Source organism: Neoarius graeffei, chromosome 13 (assembly GCF_027579695.1).
Source record: "Neoarius graeffei isolate fNeoGra1 chromosome 13, fNeoGra1.pri, whole genome shotgun sequence".
NCBI lineage: Eukaryota > Metazoa > Chordata > Actinopteri > Siluriformes > Ariidae > Neoarius > Neoarius graeffei.
This window is the reverse complement of record NC_083581.1, coordinates 49134467-49154348: the sequence shown is the minus strand read 5'-3', so window position 1 is coordinate 49154348 and position 19882 is coordinate 49134467. Positions and strand designations below refer to the sequence as shown.

The 19882-nt window shown below is 40.0% G+C and overlaps 1 protein-coding gene across 4 annotated transcripts; it reads left to right on the top strand.

Moving 5' to 3' along the window:
• Positions 1 to 323: 323 nt before the first annotated feature.
• On the top strand, positions 324 to 19882 carry prkcbp1l (protein kinase C binding protein 1, like). 4 transcript variants are annotated; one of them, XM_060937941.1, is made up of 20 exons: positions 324 to 450; positions 4650 to 4720; positions 5018 to 5178; positions 6628 to 6849; positions 7110 to 7223; positions 10586 to 10678; positions 10794 to 10881; positions 10956 to 11011; positions 11125 to 11202; positions 11329 to 11444; positions 13240 to 13697; positions 13811 to 13918; positions 14186 to 14329; positions 14424 to 14930; positions 15239 to 15649; positions 16857 to 16972; positions 17095 to 17175; positions 17334 to 17412; positions 17519 to 17758; positions 19058 to 19882. In XM_060937941.1, exons 1-20 carry the CDS (start codon positions 437 to 439, stop codon positions 19228 to 19230), a joined length of 3330 nt encoding a protein of 1109 aa, XP_060793924.1. In that variant the 5' UTR covers positions 324 to 436; the 3' UTR covers positions 19231 to 19882. The 4 variants fall into 4 exon arrangements, with proteins under 4 accessions (XP_060793924.1, XP_060793926.1, XP_060793923.1 ...); XM_060937943.1 differs by having other exon boundaries at positions 326 to 450; positions 6706 to 6849; positions 19052 to 19882; XM_060937940.1 differs by having other exon boundaries at positions 326 to 450; positions 19052 to 19882.

The following is a 19882-nucleotide window of genomic DNA, read 5'->3' as shown; positions in this document are numbered from 1 at the left end:
TCACAACAAGAATGCTGCCAATTTCTGAGAAAGCACTGGGTGTGTTTATAATGCTCACTAAAATTACAAGCCTTTTCTTCAACACTTCCGGTACAGTCATTGCATTTCACATCTCTTGATTTTACAGTCGGTTTTGTTTCATAGATGGTCGTTTCAGTGTTTATTTTTAAACAAATGAGGCCTAGTCATCTCTCTCCCTGTGGTCTTACTCCTATGGAGTGCTCCTGGCAGTGTTGAACAAAGATAATTACTCAGGAAGCCATTTGACCAATCAGCTGTGGCTTTACATGCTGTCAGTGGGAGGGTAACCAGTCACGGCGCGCCTCTGATCACACACAGGCCTCCAGCGCTGAGTGTTCAGAGGCGAGCCCTCCCTTGTCTAAAGGCTGAGACTGTCTTCCATGTTTCATAAGTATTGACATTACACTTTTCAGCCATGCAGCCACAGAGGTAAGCTTTGTTTTATTCTCCTCTATGCTGTCCTTTCACTACTTCCATTGACTGTTAACACTGTTCATTTTCACTTATTTTCAGTCTACAGTAAAGGCCTGGCAAGGCCTCTCACACTGAAAACAGGGCAAAAGGGGGAGGGAATGAAAGGGGGAGGAGAAGGAGGCGGCCTATGGAGGAAAAACAAGCTTTTCTCTCTTTGGTGTCCTGAGCTTTGGCCCGGGCATCTCACATGACTGCAAAGCAAATTCAGGCGGCCATTACTCATTGCTGAAAATGGCAAACAAATAGCAGTCAAATGTTGCATTGCCATGGAACTTGGGCTGGAGTGGGAGCAAGGCCCTTCCCCCCTCCCCCCATTTGCCCCCCCACCCCCCTTATAATAACAGGGAGAGAATGGGATTGTAGGATGGGGGAGGGGTGACTGGATGGTGTAAGTCTTTTGTAAGCTGACTGCCTGGCCCTTTGTCTGCATGTCTGCCGCTGAGCCAGGCACACAAGATGGTGGCAAATGAAACAGAAGCTATTATTGGTGCCCATCTTCTCCAAATCTACCATGTCAATTCAAATCTATAATCTATTTTTTTTCCTCTAATCAACAGTTCGACAAAACTGTTTTGTTAATGTGGACTTGAATCCATCATGTGCATGCATTTCTTGCACGTTCGATTATAACAGTGAAGCTGATAACGACCTGCCACTGTGGAGGATTGCTGTATTATGAAAGAATGTATGAAACTATAAAGTATTAGTTCTTTCTCCCAGAGTACATAATGAACACCATGTTCAGCGTCTGTCACAACCAGGCATATGGGTGGGTCAGAGATAATGACACATTTTCACTTTAGCAACCTAACTGACTAAACCATTATAAACTTACTGGTCTATATGAATGCAGATACAACAGAGAGTCAACATTATGTAGATCGTATGGATGCAATCAACAGTGCCTTACCCCAACACCCCGACACAGTTGTTGGATTTGACTAGATAATCTATCCTTTATGAATATTTTATCTTTATGTATGTAGAAGTTGACAGAATCACACTGATCTTTAGATATAAATTTATTTAAAAAAAAAAAAGGCAGGGAGATATTTTCTTAAAGCCTCTGTCTTGAGGATAGAAATTATCTAGACACCACCATTAGTTCTCAGGGTTTTTTTTTTTCTCTCAAAGAAATGTGAACCTCGGATATATGGCTCAAATGCCCATTTGCTTATGTGGAAAAACAGTCTCTGGTCATAATGATCATACCATCAGATCATGACGTTGGTTTCCCAATGGAATCACTGCATTTCTGCTGCTTTTTACATGAGACAATGAATAGGGAATAGCATGGTACCTACTCCACCGACCAATCAGCCAGTCTTATGCAAGTGTCTTGGCTAGCTGGAGAGGGAGATGCAACCTGATCACAGATAGAAAGGCATGTTGTGGAAAATTTTCATAACTATTCTTGATTCTAATGCAAAGGTCATCCAGTGAAGAATTTGTCAATTTTGTTGATTTAAGAAAAGGTATGATTGTGCATTTTCTGGTCATTTCTGTGCTGTTTTTCTGTCGTTGTGGTGTTTTGTTTTTTTCAATGACCTTTATTCTTCATACGAACTGATCAGTTTGTGTTTAAATGTGAAGTGTAGTTTGAGATTCATCTTCTGTGCTGCCTGGGACAGCAGATGTTGCTTGCCTTGCCTCTCAGAAGGAAACTGATTTTTTTAGTGGTTTTGTCTACAGAGGAAACAAACCACATTTGTGTTGTAATGTTTTTCCAACGTAAAAGGGAAATGGTTACAGAATGGCAAACTAATGTGGTAGTTGTAGGCCTATTCTCTGATTAGCTTTTATACACAGCCCACATTTGTTTCCATCAGGCATTAGGTTTTCTTCTTATTACCCAGAATCTGTTTTTGTGAGAGATTTCAGCGTGTAGTTTATATAACCACGAAAAGATTCACTCACAAATTTGCTTTTCAGCTGTGTCATATTGATTGTTTGGCATAGTTCTTGATTGTTGTCTGTACTGACGGCTTTTCATACTGCCTGTTTACTGTAAAGCTGTTGTGGCATGGACGTGCAGGATCAGGCCTTGAGAGAAGGGGGAGGGGATGTTCAGCACAGTGCTGGGGGAGGGGAAGCAGCAGTCTTTCTCATTTCCTGTGTGCAGACAGAGCGAGAAACGGAGAAAGAGAGAGGGGAAAAAAAGACCTTGGCTCACTCATTCTCTGACCAGTTATCTCCACATTCACAGCTGCCTTTCTCTATTTCTTCTCTGTGACGGGCTCGCAGATCGGATAGCCTTTACTGACATGAGAGTAGGCGTTTGGCTCCATAGAACATTCTAGAAGATCTTGCCCTTCTTTGTGTGTTCCATTTGTGGAGGTCACTGAATGAAGGCCATGTGGTGTTTCGGTTCTCGGCTATGAACATGTCCTTAACAAGCCTTTGGATCAGTTCCAGGACTGGGTTTCCTATTTGACAAAAATCTTCGTCTAGGTCCTTCTGTTAGCCATCCTGGTGGCACAGCTGGTGGACTTTCTAACCACATCACACTTTTTTTTTCTCAAGAAGGGAGTGAAAATCCTGATGGAAAAAGATTGGGGCTGCAAAAATGGTGCCATTGCCCACATGTGAAATATTGATGCCACTTCTACCAGGCTCAGTGTAGGCTAGCCTTCAGGATTTGCCAAGACATGAATTTTTTACACCCAGACATTCCAGTATCACATTTTGTGATAAACACACACTACACCAACAAAATCTCACTTTGTTGGTAGCACTATTATCTGCCAGAACACGTTACACAAGAGCTGGACAGTTGAGGCCTGCTAGTGATCAGGTGAGTTTTACTCCTTGGCATGGGTAATGCATTATGCCTGATTTTGCCTTGTCAACTCAGTTGACCTTTTCCATTCGTCTGTTGTCTACCGGAATGTAATAGCTGCATGAATGTTGACTGAGATGCCTAATACACTTCAGATTCTCTTTGCTCATTGCTGCTATACAAAGTGTTAAAACAAAGAGAACATTTTGCTGCAGGCTCTCATTCCCTCAAGCCTTCATGACGCACTTTCTCATACTTGAGCCAGCATGATATTTTTAAATCCTGGGTTCTCTGGCAAAAACTGAATGGATACCTTCAGATTTTTTTTTTTTGACTCATGTTTAGTGATGTTCATTACAGTTTATACTTTTCTGATCAGTAAATAAAGTGAGTGGGTTAGCATTGGGTAGGAAAGCATTTAATTTTCAGTCATTTTGTTTGGTGAGAGAAGAAAAACAAGTATTTCCAGTAGTAATACAGGCCTCTTGTCTTTAGTTATCTTGTGATCTAGTTCCTGAGTTCCTCCTTCTGTTTTGTGTAACCGTACGATAATCCTCAGAAACATTCGTGTCTTTACCTTCTTCCATCTCCTCCCTCTGTGGTTAAGCTGGTATGTGTTGATCTGATCTCAGTAGATTTTCATGTGGTGGCTGAACAAGACCAACAATGACAGCACACCTGCTACAATGTTACAACAACAGCACATCTTTTTTTTTTTCCCCTCCTCTTCTTTAGTAAAATAACAAAAAGTACTTTCCAGGATATAACCAAGCCCCATTTTAAAACTGACTGAACAGGTTTGTGCAAATGAATTAAGCAAACATGCAGGTAACATGAGTATTAGGGACTGATAAAAGTGGCTGGCAGGAGCTGATATTAGTGAGCATTATCCTGTCTGAATTTAGGAGGTGGACTTTAATACCAGTCAGAACCTCTGAGTGGTTGTTTATCTAAAGGGCCTCGTGTATTTCGAAGAAAGTGGCAGCACTACACGTTGGCTAGGAAACGTTTTAACGCTTGCAGCTGGCCATGCTCAAAGGTGTAATCCTCGTGAAAACTCCTGGCCCAAAGGGCACGAGTACCGGTCACCAGAGAATAACATCAGCTCACTATCTATACATAATCCAGTAAAATGGACAAAAATTAAGAAGCAGCTCACATATATGGTGATGTTTATGCCCAGTCATGTTCACTGATGCCATTTTGAAGACCAGTTCTAGTGTGAGATGGACTGGTTCTGCTGTAGTGAACAACAGTAAAACTCCTAGGATTTGACTGCATCACCGCAGGTTTCTATCTCAGAAGCAAACCTTATGAGACTCCCACATTTACATTGCTTTCTTTTCCCTTGTGCTTCGATCTTTTCTTACATCAGCTTGGCTGAGGAAGAAATCAAGACAGTGTCTGATGTGGTTGAAGGGATGGAGGTATCAGTACCATCAAAAGGTAAGGTAGATATTTGATATTTCAGTGGTTTACCAGAATGGCGTTAGGTTATAGTTTAAATGTTATAATAGCAACACCTTACTTAGTAGAGACAGATTAATGCTAATGAGGGACAAAAACATATATGCATATTTTGCTCCACTAACGACTGAGTCAGTTTCAGGCCAAGAAAGTCATACTGATAGGCCTGAGAGGGTGGACTGAGAGAATCTCTCTTGTTCTTTTTCTCTCTCTCCCCCCTCTTTGCCTTGTCAACTGTCATCATCTTTAAAGATTTCTGTTTCATTATGTGCACAGTTCCTGATCTAGGATCAGTAGAAGCAACAATGGCTAGTCAAAAACGGAAAGCACCCAGTCCACCTCACTCCTCTAATGGCCATTCACCATCTGACACATCTCCCAGTGGTGTGAAAAAGAAAAAGAAACCTGGCTTAGTTTCCAGCAACAATAAAGATCAGGTAGGACTCCTAACTTAAGTACTCAATTCTTTCATTCAAATATGATACATGTCTAAAGCTAAATGGATTTTAATGCTGAGTGACAGCAAGATAGTTTGTTTGAATTTGTTTATGCATCTTGAGAAGCAACACTTGCACCCAGAGTGTGTAAGCAAATCTCTTTTACATACTTTTATTTTATTTTTTTTAGCAACCCATTTGAAATAGTTGTGCTACTGCCATTTTATTATAGCTTAGGAAATCTCCTCTTCATGCCATGGCTAATTTCTAAGGAATTGGAGTAGAATTTAACTCTGTATTATCTTTTGATTTGCACCCTTTAGATCAAGGGTCATCAGTTTCAGTATAGAACTGTTTGGGGTCCAACACAGTTTAGTGACTTTTAAAAGACCTGATTTAACTCCCAGTCAATTAGCGAGCACTGGAGGTATTTTAGAGCTGTGAAATCATCAAACTGTGCTGGACTCTGGCCCAACATGACTGGACGTGATGAACTTTGTTCTATCTACCTTAAACCTATGTAGCTACAGACACTCGGTTTGTGTTTGCAGTCGATCCTAACTATTCCTAGCATTAAATCCTGTGTGCTGCATTGCTTGTATTGTTGCCTTGGTATTTGGGTTATAGTTTTTATAATCTCCGTGCATGATACCAATTGCAGAATTATACTCTTTGGAAAAAAAAAACCCTCAATGGATATATGAATAGATAAAGATTCATAACTTCTTCAAAGGGTTCTACCTGAAAACCCTCCCTGATAGAAGAATACTTTCTTGGCAAATTCTATAAAGTTTTTAAAAATTCTCCGAGAGGGATCAACTCAAGGGATAAACTATGCTGCTTTTTTCCATCTTTTTTTGAAGAATTTCCACACAGGACTCTGAGGGGTGTGAAACCACCATATACTCTCCATAATTAACTAACTACTTTTAATGCTACTAAAATGCTTACCATTTACATTTCTTTAAAAATTCACTATTTTTAAGCATTCAAGAGGCATTTCTAATCTATAAACTGACACAATATTACAATCATTCTGATAATTCTAAATTAAATTAACCTTAGTTAACATTTGAGTTTGTATCCCCTTTTGCAGATTGATTGATTGATTGATTGTGGTTGTCTGGCCCTGTTAGTGCTTGGCAATCAGTATCTGTGCTTGGTATCTGTGGCAGTGTGAATCAGTAATCAACCCTCCTCCTGGAGAGGCAGAATTGTGTTCTGAGCCTGTGCTGTCCTCAATACTCTCGCATTACTCTTCAAGGCCTTGAGCAAAGTGCACGTCTCTCCAGCATGAGGGTTACCTCCCCTTGCTTTTTCCCCCACTACGTTTAGTGAGGTCCTGTGGTTGTCATGTGTTGACTTTTGCCAAGCCTTGCTGCTCCTCTTGCCTGTAGTGCCGTGGTGTGTTTTTGACTGCTGCTTCTGTCTCTCTTGCCTGCATTTCAGTGTGAGCTAAGACATGGTCCATTTTACTATGTCAAGCAGCCTGCACTCACCGCAGACCCTGTTGATGTTGTGCCACAGGATGGGAGGAATGACTTCTACTGCTGGATGTGCCACCGTGAGGGCCAGGTGCTCTGCTGTGAGCTCTGCCCACGTGTGTACCATGCCAAGTGCCTCAAACTGGCTGCTGAGCCTGAAGGCGACTGGTTCTGTCCAGAGTGTGAGGTAACTACTGTGAGGTGTAGGGTGTGGAGGAATGCCTATAATGCAGGCTTCAACTATTTCACTACCACTAAAATAGTTTTTCTCAGGAGAAAAATAAGATGTCAACCCTACAGTATGCTTTTAAACATATTGTATGGTTCACACTGTATACCTTTTGTGAGTTGAAAATGCAGTAGATGATCCCCTGTTTAACCCCTGATTTGGAGTTGATGAAATCTTAGTTACCAAGTTGCTGTATTGAAAATTTTTGTTTGTTTCAGAAAATAACAGTAGCAGAATGCATTGAGACTCAAAGCAAAGCCATGACCATGCTGAATCTGGAACAGTTGTCCTACCTGTTGAAGTTTGCCCTGCAAAAAATGAAACAGCCAGGGGTAATGCATCTTTTTATCATTTGATTTAAAATGGTGACGTAGCTTTTGCCATGGCTAAGTCCTTATTTTGAATACTATAACATTTGTGTTGGTGTTATAGGGGTTGGCAGTTACCTGTATCTCATGCTGCAATAAAACATATTTCCAATTGTCCGTATCCATTATTTTTCTATCCACGTTCACTGGATATGAGCAATCGCGTGTTCTGATTGGCTACCCTACTACTCAGCTAGCCAATATACCATGAGTAGAAAAAAACAAAATGGCAGAGCATGTTGCTGAACCAGCCAAGGACGAAATAAAAACTCGGCTCGAAAGCAAAACCCCAAAAATAATCAAGCATTTAAAAGAAACAAAAATAGCTAAAAGAATATACAACCCCGATTCCAAAAAAGTTGGGACAAAGTACAAATTGTAAATAAAAACGGAATGCAATGATGTGGAAGTTTCAAAATTCCATATTTTATTCAGAATAGAACACAGATGACATATAAAATGTTTAAACTGAGAAAATGTATCATTTAAAAAGAAAAATTAGGTGATTTTAAATTTCATGACTGCAACACATCTCAAAAAAGTTGGGACAAGGCCATGTTTACCACTGTGAGACATCCCCTTTTCTCTTTACAACAGTCTGTAAACGTCTGGGGACTGAGGAGACAAGTTGCTCAAGTTTAGGGATAGGAATGTTAACCCATTCTTGTCTAATGTAGGATTCTAGTTGCTCAACTGTCTTAGGTCTTTTTTGTCGTATCTTCCGTTTTATGATGCGCCAAATGTTTTCTATGGGTGAAAGATCTGGACTGCAGGCTGGCCAGTTCAATACCCGGGCCGGACCCCCCTTCTACGCAGCCATGATGCTGTAATTGATGCAGTATGTGGTTTGGCGTTGTCATGTTGGAAAATGCAAGGTCTTCCCTGAAAGAGACGTCGTCTGGATGGGAGTATATGTTTCTCCAGAACCTGGAGATACCTTTCAGCATTGATGGTGTCTTTCCAGATGTGTAAGCTGCCCATGCCACACGCACTAATGCAACCCCATACCATCAGAGATGCAGGCTTCTGAACTGAGCGCTGATAACAACTTGGGTCGTCCTTCTCCTCTTTAGTCCGAATGACACGGCGTCCCTGATTTCCATAAAGAACTTCAAATTTTGATTCGTCTGACCACAGAACAGTTTTCCACTTTGCCACAGTCCATTTTAAATGAGCCTTGGCCCAGAGAAGACGTCTGCACTTCTGGATCATGTTTAGATACGGCTTCTTCTTTGAACTATAGAGTTTTAGCTGGCAATGGCGGATGGCACGGTGAATTGTGTTCACAGATAATGTTCTCTGGAAATATTCCTGAGCCCATTTTGTGATTTCCAATACAGAAGCATGCCTGTATGTGATGCAGTGACATCTAAGGGCCTGAAGATCACGGGCACCCAGTATGGTTTTCCGGCCTTGACCCTTACGCACAGAGATTCTTCCAGATTCTCTGAATCTTTTGATGATATTATGCACTGTAGATGATGATATGTTCAAACTCTTTGCAATTTTACACTGTCGAACTCCTTTCTGATATTGCTCCACTATTTGTCGGCGCAGAATTAGGGGGATTGGTGATCCTCTTCCCATCTTCCCTTCTGAGAGCCGCTGCCACTCCAAGATGCTCTTTTTATACCCAGTCATGTTAATGACCTATTGCCAGTTGACCTAATGAGTTGCAATTTGGTCCTCCAGCTGTTCCTTTTTTGTACCTTTAACTTTTCCACCCTCTTATTGCCCCTGTCCCAACTTTTTTGAGATGTGTTGCTGTCATGAAATTTCAAATGAGCCAATATTTGGCATGAAATTTCAAAATGTCTCACTTTCAACATTTGATTTGTTGTCTATGTTCTATTGTGAATACAATATCAGTTTTTGAGATTTGTAAATTATTGCATTCCGTTTTTATTTACAATTTGTACTTTGTCCCAACTTTTTTGGAATCGGGGTTGTAGTTTTGCCCACACTCCAGCCCAGTCAATGGCAGTAATGCACCTTTAAGTTGGTTTGCCAACTACCAAAAATCCTGAAGAAGAAGAAAACCCAAAAAATAAAGCAACAAAATATGGAATGAAATTATTTGATGGTAAGAACGTATCTTTTTTTTTTTTTTTTCCAAGAATTATCGCATTTTTCACAAATTGCTACTGTCATTTCACCAGTTTGTTTGCATTCTAAGTGGAAATGCATACATGTCAACCTTTGGTCAATCAAACCTGTATAACCAACCTCCAAAATCCGTATTTCCCTTATAAAATGCAAATTAAAATAATTTACCTAAAATTTGAATGATAATTAACAATGATATATCCAAGTTACTTTTTATTCAATATTAACAATAAACCTTCAGAATGAATACAAAGCTCCAATGTTTGACAAAAACACAAAGTGTCACTCTAATGTTCTGAATTGTACTCCATGACAGCTTTTTTAGCAGTCTGCACCAATACCTCACTAGGCTGCATGTCACAGCAAGTGTCTGTGTTGATCTTGCCGGAGTGCCCATTCAGAATCTTTTCAGTCACTAGTGAAAGTCGCTCAGGTGGAAATACGCGTTTCAAACAAAATGTTACTTCCCGGTTGGCGGGATTCTCGCAATGCGGTGTGCACATGATCAAAAGTGGAACGAAGTCTCGCTACCACAAGATAACGTGCGATTTCATAAGACTCTTTACTGGCTGTTTGTGCTTTCTGTGGTGTACAGTACGTTTGTAAATGTTATGCGCTCTTTTATCATCATGGGAATTGATTATAGCTCTAAATAAATATTGAAGTTTTTTTTTTAAAGAATCCGTATAACTTTATTTGTACGCTCGTATACTACGTTTATTGAATCAAATCCGTATAAAATACGGACATTCCGTATAGGTTGACATGTATGGAAATGATTTTGTCGGGTGTTTTGTATAAAGTTCTATCCATCCATTATCTGTAGCCGCTTATCCTGTTCTACAGAGTCGCAGGCAAGCTGGAGCCTATCCCAGCTGACTATGGGCGAGAGGTGGGGTACACCCTGGACAAGTCACCAGGTTATCGCAGGGCTGAGTTTTGTATAAAGTTATTTATCACATTTGCAAAAAATGCTCTGTTTCTCAAAATCCAGTGAATGTGGACAGAATAAAACAGTTATTCCACTCAATCTTGTCGTACATGGCTTATAGCCAACTCGGTGCTACGTGCTTCGTTGGCTATCAGCTCATGTACGACTCGATTTCGTGGAATAACTTTATTACTTTAACCCATGAATAGAATAATTTGGAATCTGGGATAACTAGAAGGCCACAGATCATAAGCAGTTAATAATCCTTTCCAACTTTCACACTGTATAGACAGAGCCATTTCAGAAACCAGTCTCTCTGGAGCAGCATCCTGACTATGCAGAGTACATCTTCAACCCAATGGACCTGTGCACTTTAGAGAAGGTAACTCATAAAGGTCCTTTTGATGTATTCGTACAATAGGGGGAAAAATGAATATGAAAAAGTGTAAGCTCTGAATGAATTGCACTCAGAAGACTGAACAGTGCTTTGTTCACAGAATATCAAAAGGAAGACATACGGCTGCACCGAGGCATTTTTGGCAGATGTGAAATGGATCTTACACAACTGTATTATTTATAATGGAGGTTAGTTCTCATTTTAAGTCTTTGATTTAAAACACTGTGTGGTTTGTATTTGACTGTTTGTGTGTCTTGTGCAGGGAATCATAAACTTACTGCAACAGCGAAGGTTATTGTCAAGATCTGTGAACATGAGGTGAGTTTTATAATTGGGAACTGGTATACTAAAACATTATTGGAAATGTCGTTTTGTTTTAGGGAAGCTCACCATACTTGCAATGAAATGTCTTGTCTGCTTTCCATCTCCAGATGAATGAAATTGAAGTTTGTCCAGAGTGTTACCTGTCAGCTTGCCAAAAGAGAGACAACTGGTTCTGTGAACCATGTGTGAGTAGATCAGACTCTGATGTATTTTATGCACCAATACCTGCAATGTTTGATGTTCTTGAGCCTGAGATAATGGGCAGTTTAATACTGAATGCATAATAAGATCGCTTGTTTTGTTGAATGCAGTCTCAGCCTCATCCACTGGTGTGGGCTAAGCTGAAAGGTTTTCCTTTCTGGCCTGCTAAAGCTCTAAGAGACAAAGATGGCCAGGTAGATGCTCGCTTCTTTGGCCAACATGACAGGTGAGCTTGCAGCAATTCACTAGAGATGGCAAAAGTGCACACATTCTTTACTTAAGTAGAAGTACAAATGCTTGTATTTTAAAAAAAAAAAAAAAAGAAATAAAATTTGTAGTGCTCATTCAACTTTTTATTCAGTGTATCAATGTAAAATGTAACCCTTTTGAAGGACATTTCTCCTGGATGTTTCTGTGCAAAGCTAACTAAACCTCATAAGATAATCGGGGGGTTAGTGTGTGTATGTGAAAGGAGGCAAACCCACACTTTCTTTAATTATTAATGAATGTGGTATATAAGGTGCGCCGCTGAAAATTTTCAATTTCCAAGTACTTTGACAATAAATAATCCACTTGCGCGTACAGTCAATGTTGATAAGGTTAGTACGCTGTACGCAACTAGAGAACCCAGCTGTATATAACATTAACTTGGAGCTATCCTTAGCTTACTAGGTGCTCCTTACATGCTTGCTAATAGCTTGTTTGAAGAGCATATTTCACATTACAACTAAAGCGTTAGATATTAAAGGTAGACAGCCTTTCGGTTTCATAAAATCGGTGAAATTTAGTTCCCTCTAAAATTTTGGTCATTGTAATTCATTTCTGTAATATCTTGCAAAATATCAGGCCATTCTGTGGCTAGGAAGTTATTTAATTTGAGAGGATTCCCTAGCAAATAATGTGCATGAAATCGCTCGTTTCGCGTAGCCAAGCAGACAGAGGAAGTGTGTGCGCGCATGGGCAGGTTTACCTGCTTCTTTTCCTTCTTCTTTTGGGTTTTACAGCAGCTGGCATCCCCAGTATTGCATTACTGCAATCTACAGGTTTACCTTGACCGTGCACTGACAGTTCCATCATTCTGTCACTAAATGAACAGCTGATCACACCGAGGTGCTCGCTGACCGCCGATATTTATTAGTTTGGTCCTGCGTTTCCTTTCCTTTCTTTGATTTCTGTTACTGTAGTCGGTCTTTCATGTTTCATTCGAGTCCTCCATTTTTCTCTCCCACCACATGATGCATGATGTAGTATCTTGAATTGGGTCATGGTGAAGCAGGAAAAAATAGCGGAGAATTCAGTGCCACGTGGCCCTAAATTCATTAATTGTTCATTTTTAAAAACCTAATAAAATTGGAAGTCTGTGATTTGAATTCAGTAGCTTTCGGTCCACTAAACAAAAATAATTGGGTGTCTGGGAAAATTCTTTTTATGACCTACACTTGAAAAATCTGAAAGGCGGCCTACCTCTAAAATCAAACCATTTAGAATGTTTACACAAAAACCTTCTGATTTAAAAGTTCAAAGAAACTTGTTCACATCACTTTACCTAATTTGAACACCATTCATGTTTTGATTCCAAGTCAGGGTTGCCAGATTGGGTCGATGTAATTGGTGTCAAAAAAAAAAAAAGAATAGATAATTCCCCTCAAATGCATTAAAACTAAAGTACCTGATTTTGAAATTGTAAGGATTAGAAATGAAGCTATTTGTGTTAAATTGTGGTGGATAAAAGTAAAAAGTTGTCAGAAAAATAAATACTCAAGTAAAGTACAGTTACCTGAAAACTCTAAGTACAGCAGTGGAATATTTGTACTTGATTACTTCCCACCTCTGCAATTCACACAGTTTCAACTGATTTGACCAAAGTTAACTTAATTTGCATGTCCAGTTTACTAAACATAATGTTAAAAGACTGTGGTTATTGAACGCGGATCTCTCATTTCAAGTCTAGTAAAGGGTTTGAGCCTAGAATTAGGTTTACCGGTATATATTATCACCACATTGAGTTATCTTTTTTTCAGAGCCTGGGTGCCCATTAACAACTGCTACCTCATGTCAAAAGAGATTCCCTTCTCTGTGAAGAAGACTAAGAGCATCTTCAACAGTGCAATGCAAGAGATGGAGGTGTATGTGGAAAATGTACGCAAGAAACACGGTGTGTTTAATTATGCCCCATTCAGAACACCATATACACCCAACAACCTGTTCCAGATGCTTCTGGACCCAAGTAACCCCAGGAAAGGTACAGTCATGCCAGAGAAACAGGACAAGATCAAGTTCAACTTTGACATGACTGCATCTCCCAGGACACCTATGGGCAAGAGTATGGGACACAGGGTGAGTGACATACCCAGGTCTCCAATGAGCACCAATTCCTCAGTTCACACAGGGTCCGACCTTGAGCAGGATGCATCAGAGAAAGGAACAAGAATCCCATCTAGCCACTACAGTACAGGGGAAGACTCTATGGATTGCACAGGTACATAATCCTACCGTGTTCGTATAGTTTGTCATATGTTGTTGCTCATTGTCTCCCCCACACCATAATTTTTGGATGGAATATTAACAGATGCCTTTTTTTTTTTGCTACAGCATCACCAGCATGTCTAAAGACCACAGGGAGCCCAAAACCCATCTTAACAACACCTCTTAAACAGGAGAGAACACACAATACAGCCAGCATCCTCAACCTAAATCTTGGTGAGCTTTAGAAAAATAGCTTTGTATGTCCATTCACCTCAAAGACATTTCACTCTGTCAGCTTATGAACCCAGATTTCAGTAAAAGCTAGTTTGTAGCAATGTATATTGTAAAAATCCCTATACAAATACAATAGAATCAAATTGGAAAATGTCAAAAGATCATCAGTGTTCTCTAGAAATGTCCTTTAGCTACCGTATGTCCCCTAGCCAGTTTATTAGAAGCCTGCTACTGCAAAGTGAGGATGACTATTTGCTGTGCTCTCAGACCGCATTAAGGCAGAAATGGATCTAAAGGAGCTGAGTGAGACTGTACAGCAGCAGCAGCAAAGCCCATCTGTACTCCTTACCTCCCCAAAGAAACCCACCAGAAGTCTGGATAAGACCATAGAGAGCTGCAAGGCCCAGCTAGGTACAACACGCATGCCATATTATACCATATAATATAGCACACACAGTCTTAAAGGTACATAAATTGTGTGACTGTCTCCTTATACTGTGTGTAGGCATTGATGAAATCTCTGAGGATGTGTACCAAGGCGTGGATCACAGTGACACTGATGATTCGGACAAGTCTGACTCTAGTGACAGCGAGTATGCAAGTGAAGAGGAGCAGGAGCTGAAAAACGCAACAAAGAATGAAGATCATGATGATGCTGTCTTTAAAAACAAAAAAAGACCCAGACCTACATCTTCACAATCGCAGAACAATAAGAACCAGTCTCAAAATGCAACTGAGAAGGTTGCCTCAGAACCTCCGCTAAAAAAGAAAGCCAGTGGTGTTTCAGAGAAGGAAGCCCAGGAAAAGCTCAGGGCAAACCAACAGACGCAGAAACCTTCAGCAGGGAATGAGGGAAAGGCTGGGGCTGGGGATGCAGATTCTGATTCAGAAAGAGAACTAGTGATCGACCTTGGTGAAGAGCAGGGAGGAAAAGAGAGGAAGAGACCAAAGAGAGAGACTTCATCAATCTCCAACTCTATAACCAAAGACAATGCAGCTGTCAAAACTGAAGGTTGTGTGTGTGTGTGTGTGTGTGTGTGTGTGTGTGTGTGTGTGTGTGTGTGTGTGTGTGTTAGGAGTAGGTGTTACATATACTTGCATAGAAACAGCAGATATTTTAAAAAAATTTATTTTATATATAGCTGGGGAAAAAAGCTGATGTAATGCTGTTGTAGTAGAGGGTTATGAAAATTATTGTAATTAATGATGTACGGAGTCTGTATTCTTTCCAATATTTTGGAAATTTTTTAAAAATTTGTGATGCTAATTGTAATAATATTAGAAAGAAAAGTATTTATTTATTTTATTATCTGTACTCAGGAAAGACTCTGGCTGCTGCCAGCCCATCAGTCTCTCCATCCACAGTATCCTCTGCTTCATCCTCCAACCCCAGCACAAGAGATTTAACTCAGCCAGTCTTAAAGCCACCAAACACCACCTCTGCCCCACCCTTCACCACCACCAGCACCACCTCTGTACCAGCAACTGCTTCGGCAACAAATTTCTCTACGTCCACTGTAGTAAAGAAACAGCGCCCTCTGTTGCCCAAGGAGACGGCACAATCTGGTCAGGCGTCCGTGGTTTGGAACCAGACTGGGAATAAGATCCAGACGTCCTCTCCAAAGTGGCACCTCCAGAAGGTTCAGAAGCAGTCACATGGCTCACAGTCTCAAAGCTCGGTGGCTTCCAGCAACACCAGCACCCGCTACCAAACTAGGCAGTCTGTTAAAGGTAACGGAATCTTCCACCTCCACCTGTGACAAAAAAAATCTGTGGCATAACCCTAAAGTAAACACTTCATGTTTATCCTCCTAGGGCTTAGCGGTCACATACGTGGACAGCACTTTTTAGAAATTTGGAACAAGAATCCACATATGTGGACATACTTTTTCTCTAAAAGTACATCTTATCAAAGATGATGCTTAGTTTTTATTCTAATCAGGTTCTAATAAGCCCAAATAGCAAAGAGAAATAAAAAAAAAATGCATGTAAAAAAACAGCTTGGGCCTTAGGAGGTTAAACATATAAGAAGAGCTATAAGATACATTGGAGCTCAGGTTGGGCATGTAAGATGAAAAGAGTGCCAGAGAATTCAAAGAAATCGGAGGACATATTCAAGTACTACAAAGATGGGGTATGGTTGATCAAGTTACACAGATAGGATGGTCATTCACTACATTTACTCCTAGGATTAACTCCTAATTCTCTCCAAGAGTGATTCTGAGAAGTTGTTGTTTAGCAGATCTTTATTCCCAGCTTTCTATTCTAATAAGGTCATTGAAGCCAAATAATGTCACTTGCTCCTAAGTCACTGATGACTGAATCACAAGCAATCCTAAATAGTGCAATCATGCTCATGTGTTTCAATGTCAACTAACTTTAAAGAGTTTACATATTGATAAAGGCACTCTCCAGACTGCTTTTGCTATTCAATAGTTGCTATTTACAATGCTGTCAGAATTCGATAGTGATTGGCTTAGGTTGAGGTCTTCACAGTAAACTCATGAATGAAAACCAGTTGCATGTCATATTCCAAAAAAAAGAGAGAAAATGAAAGTGTTAGAGTTCATACTATATGGGGGGGGGACTCTAAAGTGTGACAGGTCAAATAGGCTTTATTTTCCAATCTTTAAAAAAAAAAACGTAAAATGCACTACGGTGTAGTCTATTGAGGACGATGTAAAATAAAGCTCCTCTCAGGAGTTTTGTGAATAGATTTTAAGGAGAAACTCTTAATTAGGAACTTGAAATGCCACTTTGGAGAACTCTCTGTGCTGCTAAGCTTCTTTGAACACACACTCAGAAATGCTACTTTCTAAATGTAAAGATAACATGAGAATTAGATTAGACAGACCAGTAGAAGAACATTTAGTATGCCGTGTAAACATGTAGGGTACTTCTTTTTTTCCTAAAAAAAAAATTGGTTTGTTTTTACCAGCTGTCCAGCAAAAGGACCCCTTGTCTGGGTCCTCTAGTTCAGTCCTGGCTGGGGACTTCCTCACCCCACCTGCCTCTGCTGATGTAGCAGCTGACATTGCCAAGTACACCTCTAAAGTAAGTAAACCTAAACTCAACAGCCCAAACATATGGCCAGCATAAAATGTCTGTTACTTTTTCAGCAGGTACAGTTACTGACGTGCCTAAATTAAAACTAAAGTCATGCTTTTTCTTTGTAGATAATGGATGCTATTAAAGGAACTATGACTGAGATGTACAACGACCTTTCCAAAAGCACAACAGGAAACACTATTGCTGAGGTTTGCCTTTTTGATGCACATCTGCATTTATGGTGTTATGTATTTCACTTTATTTGCATTGCTGTACAATGCTGAATGCAGCTTTCTTTTCTCATACACTTGTAGAATAGTCATTGTTCTTCACTAATGACCTGTTTTACACCAACTCTGTGATGTAGATACGAAGGTTGAGGATCGAGATTGAGAAACTCCAGTGGCTACATCAGCAAGAGCTTTCAGAAATGAAACATAATCTGGGTATTGTGTCCTTGCAAACAATTTTAACTGAACACGTTAGTCTGTAAATTCACTATACTGTCCCTGACAATCACGATACATGATTGTGCTGTATGTCTGCACATAGAACTGACCATGGCAGAGATGAGGCAGAGTTTGGAGCAAGAGAGGGAGAGGCTTGTGTCAGAAGTAAAGAAGCAGATGGAGGTGGAGAAACAGCAAGCTGTTGATGAAACGAAGAAAAAGCAGTGGTGTGCCAACTGTAAGAAGGAGGCCATTTTCTACTGCTGTTGGAATACCAGCTACTGTGATTATCCCTGCCAACAAGCACACTGGCCTGAACACATGAAATCCTGCACGCAGTCAGGTATGAAATGCACCAGACGTGCTGATATTGTGCTGAAAAATTATCACAATAATTACCTGTCCTTTTTTAACAGTGTAGGATATTACTACAAAATGATTGTATGTAAAGAAAATCCATGTTTAAAGAAACTTTATTGTTCTGAATAACAACCTTCACAAATTTTCTTTGTTCCTTAATTAAGTCATAATTATATATATTTTTTAAAACAATTACTGAACTTTAATCCAAATTGCCAATGGAGCAGTGATACTAAAATTTATAGACACATGACTATTACACAAAAATTAGGGGGTCATCCAAAAACATTGGAATTGCACAATTGCCTAGAATGTCTTTGTATGTTGTAGCATTACAATTTCCCTTCACTGGAAAGTAAAGGCCTAAACCTGAACACAAAGTGAGGTCCAAACCATGAAGACATGGTTTGCCAATGTTGGAGTGGAAGAACTTGACTGGCCTGACCAGCGTCCTGACCTCCACCCCATTTGATACATTTGATATGAACTGGAACACAGACTGCACCACAGACCTCCTCACTCAGCATCAGTGCCTGACCTCATTAATGCTCCTGTGGCTGAATGAACACACACCCACAGCCAGGCTCCAAACTCAAGTGGAAAGCCACTGTTGTTACAGCAAAACAGGGATGAACTCAATCTCGAATGGGATGTTCCAAAAGCACATATGGGTGTGATTGGTAAGATGTCCACATACTTTTGACCAAATGGTGTGTGATGTTTAAAGAATGGGACAAAGCTCCATAAATGAAAATACAAGTATAAATACAAGCGTGGCATGGTGATGCAGTAGGTATCATTGCTGCTTCACTGCTCCAGTATCCCTGGTTCAATTCTGACTTTGGTTTCCAGTCTGCATGGAGTTTCACATGTTCTCCATGTATCTTCATGAGTTTCTCCAGATTACCTGGTTTCTTTCAACCAACTAAAACATGTTGGTACCCAGACTTGTCTGCTCTAAACCGCCCATAAGTGTGAATGAGTGTGTCAGTGTGTGTGTGCACAGTACCCTTACAATGGACTGGCGTCCCATCAAGGGCTATGCAATGGATCAACCATGGCTCTGATCAAGATAAAATAGTAAATGAATATAAATGCAAGTGAATTACTGTATTGTAAAGCATCTACAATAACATGCTTTGAACACACTTGCACATACCCACACTGACCGCAAGACCATTCATGTACAACTGTGAGTTCTCTCCACGTATACATTCAACATGTACGTCTTTTCCAGGGGCAAACATCCTAATGAAGCATTTTACCTTTTTTCTAGCTACAGCATCTCAACAAGAACCAGAAGAGGAGGCATCTACGGTTTCAGTACCAAAAACCTCAGGACAATCACCTAAAGCCCATCACTCACCTTCAGCCAACAAAAGTTCACCATTACACAAAACCCCCTCACCCACAGCAGACAACACTAAGGCAAATGCCACAGTCACTGTATCCTAACCAGAATTTCTCCATCATTTCTCCATGGTCACCAACCTGGATGCTTTTGGACTGGGGTCTGCAAATTGTGCTTTCTTCCTCCTCCTCAAAGCAAAGACTTATTAATCTCATGCTCCTTACTTGCCCAGTTCACTACACCTGATGATGTAAGAAAGTGGTTCATTTTTTTATATACGTCGCCGTCTTATTTTTGTCTACGTAAAATTGATTTGTACAAAGGCTGAAACTTTCATATAAAATATGCTAATGTATTTTTTTTAACACACAGTTGAGTTTTATACAGTGCAGAACAAATGGATTTGTCTGCTCAGTTTTTTTTTTAATGTATCTGCTGCACTTACTGGTGCCTCAAGAGAGATGGTTATTTTTTAGTTTTTAGAAGTTATATCTTTTAAAACATGGTGGGATTTATTAAGTCACAACATGTTAAGGTTTGATTCTCACTACATCATGCATCAAAGACATTCTATGTAGCCATCTTCCTGAGGCCATTCATCCTGCAGTTATTGCTTGATTTAAAGCTGAGAAAAGCAGTGATCGAGGTTGTATTTGTATTTCACATCAAGGTTTCACTTGTTTACATATTGTAAATAATTAAAAGGAGACAACTATGTGTAAGAAAAATAAAATCAACTCCCTTCTGAAATTAAAA